The sequence below is a fragment of the Pleurodeles waltl genome, chromosome 4_2 (assembly GCF_031143425.1).
Source record: "Pleurodeles waltl isolate 20211129_DDA chromosome 4_2, aPleWal1.hap1.20221129, whole genome shotgun sequence".
NCBI lineage: Eukaryota > Metazoa > Chordata > Amphibia > Caudata > Salamandridae > Pleurodeles > Pleurodeles waltl.
In genome coordinates, this window is record NC_090443.1 from 1,070,991,271 (window position 1) to 1,071,006,699 (window position 15,429).

Below are 15,429 nucleotides of genomic sequence, written 5' to 3' on the forward strand. Positions count from 1 at the left end.
CTCAGGGCCCTCTAGGCTCTGCAGACACACAGCTCTCGCCTCCTAGCTCACAGCTCTTGTCTCATGGTCCTCTAGGCTCTGCAGACACACAGCTCTCGTCTCCTAGCTCACAGCTCTTGTCTCAGGGTCCTCTAGGCTCTGCAGACACACAGCTCTCGCCTCCTAGCTCACAGCTCTTGTCTCAGGGTCCTCTAGGCTCTGCAGACACACAGCTCTCGCCTCCTAGCTCACAGCTCTTGTCTCAGGGCCCTCTAGGCTCTGCAGACACACAGCTCTCGCCTCCTAGCTCACAGCTCTTGTCTCAGGGCCCTCTAGGCTCTGCAGACACACAGCTCTCGCCTCCTAGCTCACAGCTCTTGTCTCATGGTCCTCTAGGCTCTGCAGACACACAGCTCTCGTCTCCTAGCTCACAGCTCTTGTCTCAGGGTCCTCTAGGCTCTGCAGACACACAGCTCTCGCCTCCTAGCTCACAGCTCTTGTCTCAGGGTCCTCTAGGCTCTGCAGACACACAGCTCTCGCCTCCTAGCTCACAGCTCTTGTCTCAGGGTCCTCTAGGCTCTGCAGACACACAGCTCTCGCCTCCTAGCTCACAGCTCTTGTCTCAGGGTCCTCTAGGCTCTGCAGACACACAGCTCTCGCCTCCTAGCTCACAGCTCTTGTCTCAGGGCCCTCTAGGCTCTGCAGACACACAGCTCTCGCCTCCTAGCTCACAGCTCTTGTCTCATGGTCCTCTAGGCTCTGCAGACACACAGCTCTCGCCTCCTAGCTCACAGCTCTTGTCTCAGGGCCCTCTAGGCTCTGCAGACACACAGCTCTCGCCTCCTAGCTCACAGCTCTTGTCTCATGGTCCTCTAGGCTCTGCAGACACACAGCTCTCGCCTCCTAGCTCACAGCTCTTGTCTCAGGGCCCTCTAGGCTCTGCAGACACACAGCTCTCGCCTCCTAGCTCACAGCTCTTGTCTCATGGTCCTCTAGGCACCTAGCTCACAGCTCTTGTCTCATGGTCCTCTAGGCTCTGCAGACACACAGCTCTCGTCTCCTAGCTCACAGCTCTTGTCTCAGGGTCCTCTAGGCTCTGCAGACACACAGCTCTCGCCTCCTAGCTCACAGCTCTTGTCTCAGGGTCCTCTAGGCTCTGCAGACACACAGCTCTCGCCTCCTAGCTCACAGCTCTTGTCTCAGGGTCCTCTAGGCTCTGCAGACACACAGCTCTCGCCTCCTAGCTCACAGCTCTTGTCTCAGGGTCCTCTAGGCTCTGCAGACACACAGCTCTCGCCTCCTAGCTCACAGCTCTTGTCTCAGGGCCCTCTAGGCTCTGCAGACACACAGCTCTCGCCTCCTAGCTCACAGCTCTTGTCTCATGGTCCTCTAGGCTCTGCAGACACACAGCTCTCGCCTCCTAGCTCACAGCTCTTGTCTCAGGGCCCTCTAGGCTCTGCAGACACACAGCTCTCGCCTCCTAGCTCACAGCTCTTGTCTCATGGTCCTCTAGGCACCTAGCTCACAGCTCTTGTCTCATGGTCCTCTAGGCTCTGCAGACACACAGCTCTCGTCTCCTAGCTCACAGCTCTTGTCTCAGGGTCCTCTAGGCTCTGCAGACACACAGCTCTCGCCTCCTAGCTCACAGCTCTTGTCTCAGGGTCCTCTAGGCTCTGCAGACACACAGCTCTCGCCTCCTAGCTCACAGCTCTTGTCTCAGGGTCCTCTAGGCTCTGCAGACACACAGCTCTCGCCTCCTAGCTCACAGCTCTTGTCTCAGGGTCCTCTAGGCTCTGCAGACACACAGCTCTCGCCTCCTAGCTCACAGCTCTTGTCTCAGGGCCCTCTAGGCTCTGCAGACACACAGCTCTCGCCTCCTAGCTCACAGCTCTTGTCTCATGGTCCTCTAGGCTCTGCAGACACACAGCTCTCGCCTCCTAGCTCACAGCTCTTGTCTCAGGGCCCTCTAGGCTCTGCAGACACACAGCTCTCGCCTCCTAGCTCACAGCTCTTGTCTCATGGTCCTCTAGGCTCTGCAGACACACAGCTCTCGCCTCCTAGCTCACAGCTCTTGTCTCAGGGCCCTCTAGGCTCTGCAGACACACAGCTCTCGCCTCCTAGCTCACAGCTCTTGTCTCATGGTCCTCTAGGCACCTAGCTCACAGCTCTTGTCTCATGGTCCTCTAGGCTCTGCAGACACACAGCTCTCGCCTCCTAGCTCACAGCTCCTGCAGACAGACTCCGGCCCACACAGCTCACGCCTCCCGGCTCCAGACAGACAGACGGACGCTCCTTCCTCCCACTGCCTCTCTGACTTCCTGCCCAGCTCGCGCTGCCCCTCCCGCCCCGGAAGTGGTGCTGAGTTTATGGTAGTCCCGGCTTCTGACCCCGCGCTGCTCTGATTGGACGCTGTCTTTCTTTGCTGCGCTGTGATTGGCTGCTGCGCTGGGGGCGGGACGTTGCGTGGTCTCCAGCCCTCATGCCTGGCCGTGCCCTGCAGACCCCCAGGAGCTCCAGGTGAGGGGGATCCAGGCGGGGGACCCCGGGAGGGGGGGCGACATCCCTGCAGCACTGGGGGCGGCTGCGTGCGGGGTCAGGCCTTCTCTGCCAGAGAGGGGGACCCCCATCCCTGCAGGAGGCACCCCTGGGGCACGGGCTGCATGTGAGGGGGCGGGGGGCTGCTCTGCTTGGGGGGGGGGCTCCAGGCAGAGTGCTGGGGACCCCCATCCCTGCAGGAGGCACCCCTGGGGCACGGGCTGCATGTGAGGGGGGGGGGGGCTGCATGTGAAGGGGGGGGGGGGGTCCAGGCAGAGTGCTGGGGACCCCCATCCCTGCAGGGGCACCCCTGGGGCACGGGCTGCATGTGAGGGGGGGGGGGGGCTGCATGTGAAGGGGGGGGGGGGTCCAGGCAGAGTGCTGGGGACCCCCATCCCTGCAGGAGGCACCCCTGGGGCACGGGCTGCATGTGAGGGGGGGGCTCCAGGCAGAGTGCTGGGGACCCCCATCCCTGCAGGGGCACCCCTGGGGCACGGGCTGCATGTGAGGGGGGGGCTCCAGGCAGAGTGCTGGGGACCCCCATCCCTGCAGGGGCACCCCTGGGGCACGGGCTGCATGTGAAGGGGGGGGGGGCTCCAGGCAGAGTGCTGGGGACCCCCATCCCTGCAGGGGCACCCCTGGGGCACGGGCTGCATGTGAGGGGGGGGGGGGCTGCATGTGAAGGGGGGGGGGGGTCCAGGCAGAGTGCTGGGGACCCCCATCCCTGCAGGAGGCACCCCTGGGGCACGGGCTGCATGTGAAGGGGGGGGGGGGCTCCAGGCAGAGTGCTGGGGACCCCCATCCCTGCAGGGGCACCCCTGGGGCACGGGCTGCATGTGAGGGGGGGGGGGGGCTGCATGTGAGGGGGGGGGTCCAGGCAGAGTGCTGGGGACCCCCATCCCTGCAGGGGCACCCCTGGGGCACGGGCTGCATGTGAGGGGGCGGGGGGCTGCTCTGCTTGGGGGGGGGGCTCCAGGCAGAGTGCTGGGGACCCCCATCCCTGCAGGAGGCACCCCTGGGGCACGGGCTGCATGTGAGGGGGGGGCTCCAGGCAGAGTGCTGGGGACCCCCATCCCTGCAGGGGCACCCCTGGGGCACGGGCTGCATGTGAGGGGGGGGCTCCAGGCAGAGTGTTGGGGACCCCCATCCCTGCAGGGGCACCCCTGGGGCACGGGCTGCATGTGAGGGGGGGGGCTCCAGGCAGAGTGCTGGGGACCCCCATCCCTGCAGGAGGCACCCCTGGGGCACGTGCTGCATGTGAGGGGGGGGGGGCTCCAGGCAGAGTGCTGGGGACCCCCATCCCTGCAGGAGGCACCCCTGGGGCACGTGCTGCATGTGAGGGGGGGGGGCTCCAGGCAGAGTGCTGGGGACCCCCATCCCTGCAGGAGGCACCCCTGGGGCACGGGCTGCATGTGAGGGGGGGGGCTCCAGGCAGAGTGCTGGGGACCCCCATCCCTTCAGGGCAACCCTGGGGCACGGGCTGCATGTGAGGGGGGGGGGGGGGCTGCTCTGCTTGGGGGGGGCTCTAGGCAGAGTGCTGGGGACCCCCATCCCTGCAGGAGGCACCCCTGGGGCACGGGCTGCATGTGAGGGGGGGGGCTGCTCTGCTTGGGGGGGGGGCTCCAGGCAGAGTGCTGGGGACCCCCATCCCTTCAGGGCACCCCTGGGGCACGGGCTGCATGTGAGGGGGGGCTGCTCTGCTTGGGGGAGGCATGTCCCTGAAAGAGGGGGTACCTTGCGCAGGGGGTGCTTCTCCACCCATTCTCAGTGAGTAAATGGACGCGCCCCCCTCACTCCAGCTGAGAATGGAAGCTTCTAGGTGTCTCCACTCTGCAGCCCCCCCTTCCTTATTTCTGGTTTATGCAGCATCCTTCACATTTTTTAATTACTTTTTTCGTGGGCAGGTTATTATGTGTTTGTGGAATTGCCGGCATAAGGTTGGGAGGCTTAATGGGTACATTACTTAAATTGATATAAAATCGGAAGTTTTAATGTTCCAATGTTAATCCCCGTAGGGACTTCACAGAGATCGTGTAGAAACCACTGGCTGGAGCTACACCAGATTTGGCAGAAAGGTAGCTCTCTGTCTGGATAGAGCCCTTTTTGTTATCTGGTGTAAATCCATTCAGAGGTTTTTGACATACTGAAAAAAATCCTAATTTGTATATATAGGGACGCAAAGGATTGTCGACCACTCCTGATCTTGTGCAGAGATCTAATTAGCTGCCAACACTTCAACAAGAAAATGTTGGCAGCCGTGTTAGGATTAAGATTCAGCTTCAGCCGAGTCTCCCCCAAAAATTTAAAAAATAAGAAAAGGGGCAAGGGTACGGACACCCTGACCACTTAGTTCTGGTGCTGGGGTCCCAGAGGGACCCCACAGAGCCAAAAAGCCTTTTTTTTTAAAGGACGTCGTGGTGAATCCGCAGATCAGCCTAAAATTAACAAAAACAAGCGTGGGCTACCATGCTTGTTTTTAGTATGCCTATATAGACATATACCAGTGTGTTTTATATGTCCTAACAGTGAAATACTGCCAAATTCGTTTTTCACTGTGCAAGGCCTATCCCTCTCATAGGTTAACATGGGGGCTGCCTTTAAATATCCTTAAAGCGCAGATTCCCTTTGAGAGCAGATAAAAATGTGGAGTTTAGGGTCTCTGAACTCACAATTGTCTGTTTGAAAATGCCACTTCTAGAAAGTAGACATTTTCTTGCTCAAACCATTCTGTGACTCCACCTTTTTGTGGATTGTCTGTCTGAGCTGAAGAGCTGGAGGAGGAGTACTGTCTCTTTGCTGTGTTGCTTTGCTGGACTGGCCTGCAGTTGCTGCTTCTACCTGAAAAGAGTGCAAAGGGTGAAGTTTGCAGTGTATCCTGCTTGAGAAAGTTCTCCAAGGTCTTGTAGTAGAGCTTGCCTCCAGTTGGAAGTCTCAGGGACACCAAAGACTTCAGTTTCCTCGACCTGCAGCACTGGGAACTGTGTGTTTAGTGCTGTTCAAGAGGAGAAACCACTGCAACTCTGCCAACGAAGCCGCTGGCCTGCACTGTGACCTGCCAACGCTGCACGGAGCCGCAATGCCCCGCTTCGCACCGCAACCCTGGTCTCAACGACGCCGTCTATGGGCAACTTCACCGAGCCTCTGCTTGTTCCGCAACCTGTGGGCCCCGCACTCCTGCATCGCCTGCTCACACCGCAGCCTGGGCCTCCGTGACGCCGCCGCTCCTGCTGACACCGGCACCACTGCCTGCACCATGTCCTGTGGACACCGCTCGTGAGGAGCACGAAGCACCGTCCTGCACCGCAGCCCCGGTCCACAGACTCCAGCACCATCGACTCCACGGGTCGTCACCAGGCATCCCCGACTGCACCATGGTCTGTGGACGCCACTCGTGAGGGTCACGAAGCATCGTCCTGTCCCGCACCGCCGGCTTGGGCCTACTGACGACAATGTTTTCAGCAACGACGATGCAGCTGCCTACACCGTGACCTGGTGACACCGGACATCGCACCGCTCCACTTCACACTGCAGCCCTGTTCTCACCTGTGCCACTGGACCGTCACCGAGCCGCTGCCTGCACTGTGACCTGTGGGCACCGCACGTCGCATCGTCCCGCTTTCACTGCAGCCCCAACGCCACCCACGCCAGCGCTCCTTCATCATCTCGGAGTTCTATCTGCAACGCGTGTGACTTCAAGGGCCCGACGACCCCTGCACCAACTCCGGAACCGACAACGTGACATCAGCGACGCTGCTCTCCGAAGCTCACAGCGAGGATCACCATGCCCTGCAATGCCAAAGGTACTGTTTTGCGAGTCTTCCCGAAACTGTAGCTGGCCGGCAAAGCTGCAGCTGGCCTGAACTGTTGGTTTTGTTGATCACGACGCTGTGACAGCCCCAGGTAGAGCTATCGACTTCAAGGAACTGTATTTTTGAGTAAATCTTGCAAAATTCAGATCTTTAACACTGTAGTTTGGATTTTTAACGTTTTGGTCTTGTTTTACATAGATAAATATTGGCTATTTTTCTAAAACTGGTGTGGTGTCCTTACTGTGTGTTATGTGCAAATGCTTTACACATTGCTTCTGAGATAAGCCTGACTGCTCGTGTCAAGCTACCAAGGGGGTGAGCAGGGGTTATTTGAGCAGGTATCTCCCTTATCCTGACTAGAAAAAGGGACCCTACTTGGACAGGGTGCAAACCGACTGCCAAATAGAGACCCCCGTTTTTAACAGGTAGGATCCAATGATACCACGTTTAGGGGAGAGGGCACATGCACTTTAGCACTGGTCAGCAGTGGTAAGGCGTGCAGAGTCCTAAAACCAGAAAAAACAGGGTCAGAAAAATGGAGGGAGGCAGGCAAAAGGTTGGGGGATGACCACCCTAAGGCTGTCAGATCTAACACTTGGCTATCATCCTCTCTGGGTAAAACTCTAGTCCAAGCTCTAGTCATAAGTCGGATGGACTATGGTAATTCGCAGCTTGTGGCTGCAAATGACACCTTACTGTCCAAACTTCAGGTGGTGCGAAATACTGCTGCTCCCCTGGTTTGTAACCTTCCGGCCAGCTCTCCCTCGGCTTCTACTCTGAGAGCCCTATATTGGCTTCCGGTCAGGAAGCGCACAAATTTCAAGTTCTGCCTCACCTACAAGTCTCTGATTGGTCAAGGCCTGACTTACTTAAAAGATAAATTGTACCACTAACTTCACAACACATCCCTTAGATCTAGTGACAAAGCGCTCTGACGGTTCCCCGCCTCTGCACTTCCAGATTCAGTGGAAGATATTTTTCCTTTACTGCTCTGTCGGCCTAGAATAAACTTCCTTTTCATGTCTGCAGCTGCCCGGACTTTCTCAAGTTTAAAAAAAAAAAAAAGTTCTGAAGACCTGGCTGTTTTAGTCTGTTGCTGCTCCTATGTCGCACTAAGTGCTGAGACACACCTGCAAGTGTGAGTCACGTGCTGTATAAATAACAACACACTACCACCTCCAGCCTAACCACCACCAGCCCCTACCAACATGCTAACCACCACCATACAAGAATACTACCTTATCCCAAGCACCACCACCTTAACCACCACCATCGGACCCTAAACCACATCCTAACCACAGCCTCCCTACTTCCACCACATTCACTACCCTCACACTAACAACCACACTAACTCCAATGCCCCAATCACAGCTCTACCCTAACCACCACCACTACAATCAACCTAACTACCTTTCACCACCACCCCTTACCATGTATCACCACCACCCTGCCCAACCACCTTAACACTAAACAAAAGCACCTTAACCACCACCCTTTCCCTAACCACCAGCACCCTAACCACCACCCTCACCATGACTTAAACCAGCCCCCTACTGTCAAAACCCACCACCACCTTATCCTCTACCACCCTAATCATCCCCACAATCACCCTAGCGACAAACCCCACCCTAACCACCACCAACCCACCTCGACCACAAACACCACAACCCTAACCACCACCCTAAGCATCACTGCAAACATAACCATTACCACCCCCTAACCAGCCTTCCACCACAACCACCCTACTCTAACCACAACCACCACTCTTCCCAAACCACCATTACCCTTCCCTAAACAACACCCTAAACTAAACACCATCTTTACCACCACTTCCTTACCGTCATCACCCTAACTACCACCACCACACTCACCACCATCCCCTTACTAACACCTACACAATCAGCACTCTTACCTCTACCAACACCATGACCAGCACCAGCACTATCCTTACTATAACCACTACCACTCTATCCATCAGTACCCTAACTACCACCATTCAAACCTAAATACCACCCTAATCACAACTACTGTAACTGCCACCCTAATCACCACCAGGCGTGAAAGTGTTATGACCCTTGTGCCTTGTTGGGTCATCATCACAACAAAACTAATGGGACAGAAGGGTTGGAGTGTGCAGAGTGAACATCACGAGTGCAGTCACTGATGGAAGAGAAGGGCTGGAGTGTGCAGAGTGAACATCATGAGTGCAGTCACTGATGGAAGGGTTGGAGTGCGCTGAGTGAACATCATGAGAGCAGTCACTGATGGAAGAGAAGGGTTGGAGTGTGCAGAGTGAACATCCTGAGTGCAGTCACTGATGGAAGAGAAGGGTTGGAGTGTGCAGAGTGAACATCATGAGTGCAGTCACTGATGGAGGAGAAGGGTTGGAGTGCGCAGAATGAACATCATGAGTGCAGTCACTGATGGAAGAGAAGGGTTGGAGTGCGCAGAGTGAACATCACGAGTGCAGTCACTGATGGAAGAGAAGGGTTGGAGTGTGCAGAGTGAACATCACGAGTGCAGTCACTGATGGAAGAGAAGGGTTGGAGTACGCAGAGTGAACATCACGAGTGCAGTCACTGATGGAAGAGAAGGGTTGGAGTGCGCAGAGTGAACATCACGAGTGCAGTCACTGATGGAGGAGAAGGGTTGGAGTGCGCAGAGTGAACACCATGAGTGCAGTCACTGACGGAAGAGAAGGGTTGGAGTGTGCAGAGTGAACATCGTGAGTGCAGTCACTGATGGAAGAGAAGGGTTGGAGTACACAGAGTGAACATCATGAGTACAGTCACTGATGGGAGTGAAGAGAAGGGATGGAGTGTGAGAGTGAACATCATGAGTGCAGTCACTGTTGGGAGAGAAGGGTTGGAGAGTACAGAGTGAACATCATGAGTGCAGTCACTGATGGGAAAGAAGGGTTGGAGTGCGCAGAGTGAACATCATGAGTGCAGTCACTGATGGAAGAGAAGGGTTGGAGTGCGCAGAGTGAACATCATGAGTGCAGTCACTGATGGAAGGGTTGGAGTGCGCTGAGTGAACATCATGAGAGCAGTCACTGATGGAAGAGAAGGGTTGGAGTGTGAGAGTGAACATCATGAGTGCAGTCACTGATGGAAGAGAAAGGTTGGAGTGCGGAGAGTGAACATCATGAGTGCAGTCACTGATGGAAGAGAAGAGTTGGAGTGTGCAGAGTGAACATCATGAGTGCAGTCACTAATGGAAGAGAAGGGTTGGAGTGTGCAGAGTGAACATCCTGAGTGGAGTCACTGATGGGAGAGAAGGGTTGGAGTGTGCAGAGTGAACATCATGAGTGCAGTCACTGATGGAAGAGAAGGGTTGGAGTGTGCAGAGTGAACATCATTAGTGCAGTCACTGATGGTTGGAGTGTGCAGAGTGAACATCATGATCTCAGTCACTGATGGGAGTGAAGAGAAGGGTTGGAGTGTGAGAGTGAACGTCATGAGTGCAGTCACTGATGGGAGAGAAGGGTTGGAGTGTGAGAGTGAACATCATGAGTGCAGTCACTGATGGAAGAGAAGAGTTGGAGTGTGCAGAGTGAACATCATGAGTGCAGTCACTAATGGAAGAGAAGGGTTGGAGTGTGCAGAGTGAACATCCTGAGTGGAGTCACTGATGGGAGAGAAGGGTTGGAATGTGCAGAGTGAACATCATGAGTGCAGTCACTGATGGAAGAGAAGGGTTGGAGTGTGCAGAGTGAACATCATGAGTGCAGTCACTGATGGAAGTGAAGGGTTGGAGTGTGCAGAGTGAACATCATGAGTGCAGTCACTGATGGAAGTGAAGGGTTGGAGTGTGCAGAGTGAACATCATGAGCTCAGTCACTGATGGAAGAGAAGGGTTGGAGTGTGAGAGTGAACATCATGAGTGCAGTCACTGATGGAAGAGAAAGGTTGGAGTGCGGAGAGTGAACATCATGAGTGCAGTCACTGATGGAAGAGAAGGATTGGAGTGTGCAGAATGAACATCATGAGTGCAGTCACTGATGGAAGAGAAGGGTTGGAGTGTGCAGAGTGAACATCCTGAGTGCAGTCACTGATGGAAGAGAAGGGTTGGAGTGCGCAGAGTGAACATCATGAGTGCAGTCACTGATGGGAGATAAGGGTTGGAGTACGCAGAGTGAACATCATGAGCTCAGTCACTGATGGGAGAGAAGGGTTGGGTGCAGTCACTGATGGCAGAGAAGGGTTTGAGTGTGCAGAGTGAACATCATGAGTGCAGTCACTGATGGAAGTGAAGGGTTGGAGTGTGCAGAGTGAACATCATGAGCTCAGTCACTGATGGAAGAGAAGGGTTGGAGTGTGAGAGTGAACATCATGAGTGCAGTCACTGATGGAAGAGAAAGGTTGGAGTGCGGAGAGTGAACATCATGAGTGCCGTCACCGATGGAAGAGAAGGATTGGAGTGTGCAGAATGAACATCATGAGTGCAGTCACTGATGGAAGAGAAGGGTTGGAGTGCGCAGAGTGAACATCATGAGTGCAGTCACTGATGGAAGAGAAGGGTTGGAGTGTGCAGAGTGAACATCATGAGCGCAGTCACTGATGGAAGAGAAGGGTTGGAGTGTGCAGAATGAACATCATGAGCGCAGTCACTGATGGAAGAGAAGGGTTGGAGTGTGCAGAGTGAACATCATGAGTGCAGTCACTGATGGAAGGGTTGGAGTGCGCAGAGTGAACATCATGAGTGCAGTCACTGATGGAAGAGAAGGGTTGGTGTACGCAGAGTGAACATCATGAGTGCAGTCACTGATGGAAGTGAAGGGTTGGAGTGCGCAGAGTGAACATCATGAGTGCAGTCACTGATGGAAGAGGAGGGTTGGAGTGCGCAGAGTGAACATCATGAGTGCAGTCACTGATGGAAGAGAAGGATTGGAGTGCGCCGAGTGAACATCATGAGTGCAGTCACTGATGGAAGAGAAGGGTTGGAGAGTACAGAGTGAACATCCTGAGTGGAGTCACTGATGGGAGAGAAGGGTTGGAGTGTGCAGAGTGAACATCATTAGTGCAGTCACTGATGGAAGAGAAGGGTTGGAGTGTGCAGAGTGAACATCATGAGTGCAGTCACTGATGGAAGAGAAGGGTTGGCGTGCACAGAGTGAACATCATGAATGCAGTCACTGATGGGAGTGAAGAGAAGGGTTGGAGTGTGAGAGTGAACGTCATGAGTGCAGTCACTGATGGGAGAGAAGGGTTGGAGTGTGAGAGTGAACATCATGAGTGCAGTCACTGATGGGAGAGAAGGGTTGGAGTGTGAGAGTGAACATCATGAGTGCAGTCATTGATGGAAGAGAAGGGTTGGAGTGTGCAGAGTGAACATCATGAGTGCAGTCACTAATGGAAGAGAAGGGTTGGAGTGTGCAGAGTGAACATCCTGAGTGGAGTCACTGATGGGAGAGAAGGGTTGGAGTGTGCCGAGTGAACATCATTAGTGCAGTCACTGATGGAAGAGAAGGGTTGGAGTGAGCAGAGTGAACATCATGAGTGCAGTCACTGATGGAAGAGAAGGGTTGGCGTGCACAGAGTGAACATCATGAATGCAGTCACTGATGGGAGTGAAGAGAAGGGTTGGAGTGTGCAGAGTGAACATCATGAGTGCAGTCACTAATGGAAGAGAAGGGTTGGAGTGTGAGAGTGAACATCATGAGTGCAGTCACTGATGGAAGAGAAGGGTTGGAGTGTGCAGAGTGAACATCATGAGTGCAGTCACTGATGGGAGAGAAGGGTTGGAGTACGCAGAGTGAACATCATGAGTGCAGTCACTGATGGAAGAGAAGGGTTGGAGTGTGCAGAGTGAACATCATGAGTGCGGTCACTGATGGAAGAGAAGGGTTGGAGTGTGCAGAGTGAACATCATGAGTGCGGTCACTGATGGAAGAGAAGGGTTGCAGTGCGCAGAGTGAACATCATGAGTGCAGTCACTGATGGAAGAGAAGGGTTGGAGTGCGCAGAGTGAACATCATGAGTGCAGTCACTGATGGGAGAGAAGGGTTGGAGTGCGCAGAGTGAACTTCATGAGTGCAGTCACTGATGGGAGAGAAGGGTTGGAGTGCGCAGAGTGAACATCATGAGCTCAGTCACTGATGGCAGAGAAGGGTTGGAGTGCGCAGAGTGAACATCATGAGCTCAGTCACTGATGGCAGAGAAGGGTTGGAGTGCGCAGAGTGAAAATCATGAGTGCAGTCACTGATGGAAGAGAAGGGTTGGAGTGCGCAGAGTGAACATTACGAGTGCAGTCACTGATGGAAGAGAAGGGTTGGAGTGCGCAGAGTGAACATCATGAGCTCAGTCACTGATGGAAGAGAAGGATTGGAGTGTGCAGAGTGAACATCATGAGTGCAGTCACTGATGGAAGAGAAGGGTTGGAGTGCGCAGAGTGAACATCATGAGCTCAGTCACTGATGAAAGAGAAGGGTTGGAGTGTGAGAGTGAACATCATGAGCTCAGTCACTGATGAAAGAGAAGGGTTGGACTGTGCAGAGTGACCATCATGAGCTCAGTCACTGATGGAAGAGAAGGGTTGGAGTGCGCAGAGTGAACATCATGAGTGCAGTCACTGATGGGAGAGAAGGGTTGGAGTGTGAGAGTGAACATCATGAGCTCAGTCACTGACGGAAGAGAAGGGTTGGAGTGTGAGAGTGAACATCATGAGCTCAGTCACTGATGGAAGAGAAGGGTTGGAGTGTGAGAGTGAACATCATGAGCTCAGTCACTGATGGAAGAGAAGGGTTGGACTGTGCAGAGTGACCATCATGAGCTCAGTCACTGATGGAAGAGAAGGGTTGGAGTGTGCAGAGTGAACATCATGAGTGCAGTCACTGATGGAAGAGAAGGGTTGGAGTGTGCAGAGTGAACATCATGAGCTCAGTCACTGATGGGAGAGATGGGTTGGAGGGCGTAGAGTGATGACACCTGACAAGCGTGAAGAGAATGGTCTGAACATTCAGATTCCTCTAGTTTCATTGATCTAACCCGGTGCTTAGTAACGCATTTCCCTTGTTGTTGCAGATGCTATCTGGAGTCTTAGGAATGTACTTACATTGCTCGTAAGTGTGATGTGAAAACGGACACCACGCTGAAGTGATGAAATTGGTGCTTGTGCAGTACATCTTCATTCCTCCCCACTGCCCGTTCCGCCATGTTGTGACAGGCTGAAGAAAGACACTTCTGAAAAGAGAAGAGGATTCTAAACTAATAGTGACTGATAGACTCAAATACTCTTCAGAGGGTCTTGGAGTTTCCATCACTAGAAAGCTACAAGAAGATGCAGACCTTTCGCCCAGACCCTCTTTCACATCCTTTCGGTCCATACCAGACAGCGATGCAAATAGAGCTTATGAGTGACCTGGAAGCCTTCTTGTCCGCCTTTGAACGTGTGGCTGTGGAATCGCTATGGCCTCGAAAGGACTGGCCCAGGCATCTGGCACCGCTGTTTTCTGGGCACCTCCGGGCCATGGTTCAAACTTTGCCACCACATATTTCTGAGGACTATGATGAATTCAAGGATGCTATCCTCGAACATGTAGGTGTGAGTGAGGACAGATATCGTAAGGAGTTCCGCAGCCTCACATTCACCGCAGGAGAACGACCACAAGCTGTGGCCCACAAGCTCAGCACTTTGGGTAGGAAGTGGCTGAAACCTGGGGTCCGGAGTCCTGATGAGATTGTAGAGCTGATCATAGTGGAGCAGTTCATCCAGATCCTGCCGGATGGTGCGGGGGAGTGGCTAAGTCATCGGCCAGTGTCATCCCTCGAAGCCACAGTTCAGCTGCTTGAGGAGTACTTTATGAGAGAAGCTGTCAGATGTGGGGAAGATAACTCTAATGTAAGGATATCAGCCCAGAAGCCAGAACCCCTACCTGAGGGTATGTGAAGTCTCTGAGGGTCTGTCCTACGTGATGCCCTCTTTCTGCTTCTTAAAGGTGTCTCTCTTCTTTGATCTGCTTGAACACAGCACACTTTAAAAGCTTCTTGATTTTTTTCTTCTGCTAGACGCTACTCCTGTTTTTGTCCTTGTGATACTGTCTCTCCTGCTTGATGCCCTATCTGCTGCTTGACCCTGCCTTTCTCCTGTCCATGCTCTCTCTTCTACCTGTGATTCCTTGATGGTCTCTTCTGTGGGATATCTTTCCCTTCCTCGTGCTCTCTCTTCTGCCTGTGACTCCTTGATGGCCTCTTCTGCGGGATATATCTCTTTTCCTCATGCTCTCTCTTCTGCCTGTGACTTCTTGATGGTCTCTTCTGCGGGATATCTTTCTCTTCCTCGTGCTCTCTCTTCTGCCTGTGACTCCTTGATGTTTTTTTCTGCGGTATGTCTCTCTCTTCCTCGTGCTCTCTCTTCTGCCTGTGACTCCTTGATGGTCTCTTCTGCAGGATATATGTCTCTTCCTCATGCTCTCTCTTCTGCCTTTGACTCTGGTGGTCTCTTCTGCAGGATATCTTTCTCTTCCTCACGCTCTCTCTCCTGCCTGTGACTCCTTGATGGTCTCTTCTGCAGGATATCTCTCTCTTCCTCATGCTCTCTCTTCCACCTGTGACTCCTTGATGGTCTCTTCTGCGGGATAGCTTTCCCTTCCTCATGCTCTCTTCTACCTGTGACTCCTTGATGGTCTCTTCTGCAGGATATCTTTCCCTTCCTTATGCTCTCTCTTCTACCTGTGACTCCTTGATGGTCTCTTCTGCGGGATATCTTTCCCTTCCTCGTGCTCTCTCTTCCACCTGTGACTCCTTGATGGTCTCTTCTGCGGGATATCTTTCTCTTCCTCATGCTCTCTCTTCTCCTGTGACTCCTTGATGGTCTCTTCTGCGGGATATCTTTCTCTTCCTCGCGCTCTCTCTTCTACCTGTGACTCCTTGATGGTCTCTTCTGCAGGATATCTTTCTCTTCCTCATGCTCTCTCTTCTGCCTGTGACTCTGGTGGTCTCTTCTGCAGGATTTCTTTCCCTTCCACATGCTCTCTCTTCCACCCGTGACTCCTTGATGGTCTCTTCTGCGGGATATCTTTCCCTTCCTCGTGCTCTCTCTTCCGTCTGTGCCTCATTGATGGTCTCTTTTTCAGGATATCTTTCCCTTCCTCGTGCTCTCTCTT

The 15,429-nt window shown here is 53.9% G+C and overlaps 1 protein-coding gene across 1 annotated transcript in view; it reads left to right on the forward strand.

The window, feature by feature from the left end:
- Positions 1-2,437: 2,437 nt before the first annotated feature.
- Positions 2,438-15,429, forward strand: part of LOC138294059 (uncharacterized) — a 68,360-nt gene continuing 55,368 nt past the window's right edge. Inside the window, exons 1-2 of the mRNA XM_069233305.1 lie at positions 2,438-2,496; positions 13,349-14,205. Of these exons, the coding sequence (XP_069089406.1) occupies positions 13,605-14,205 (601 nt within the window). The 5' untranslated portion in view covers positions 2,438-2,496; positions 13,349-13,604. The remainder of the gene's footprint in view (positions 2,497-13,348; positions 14,206-15,429) is intronic.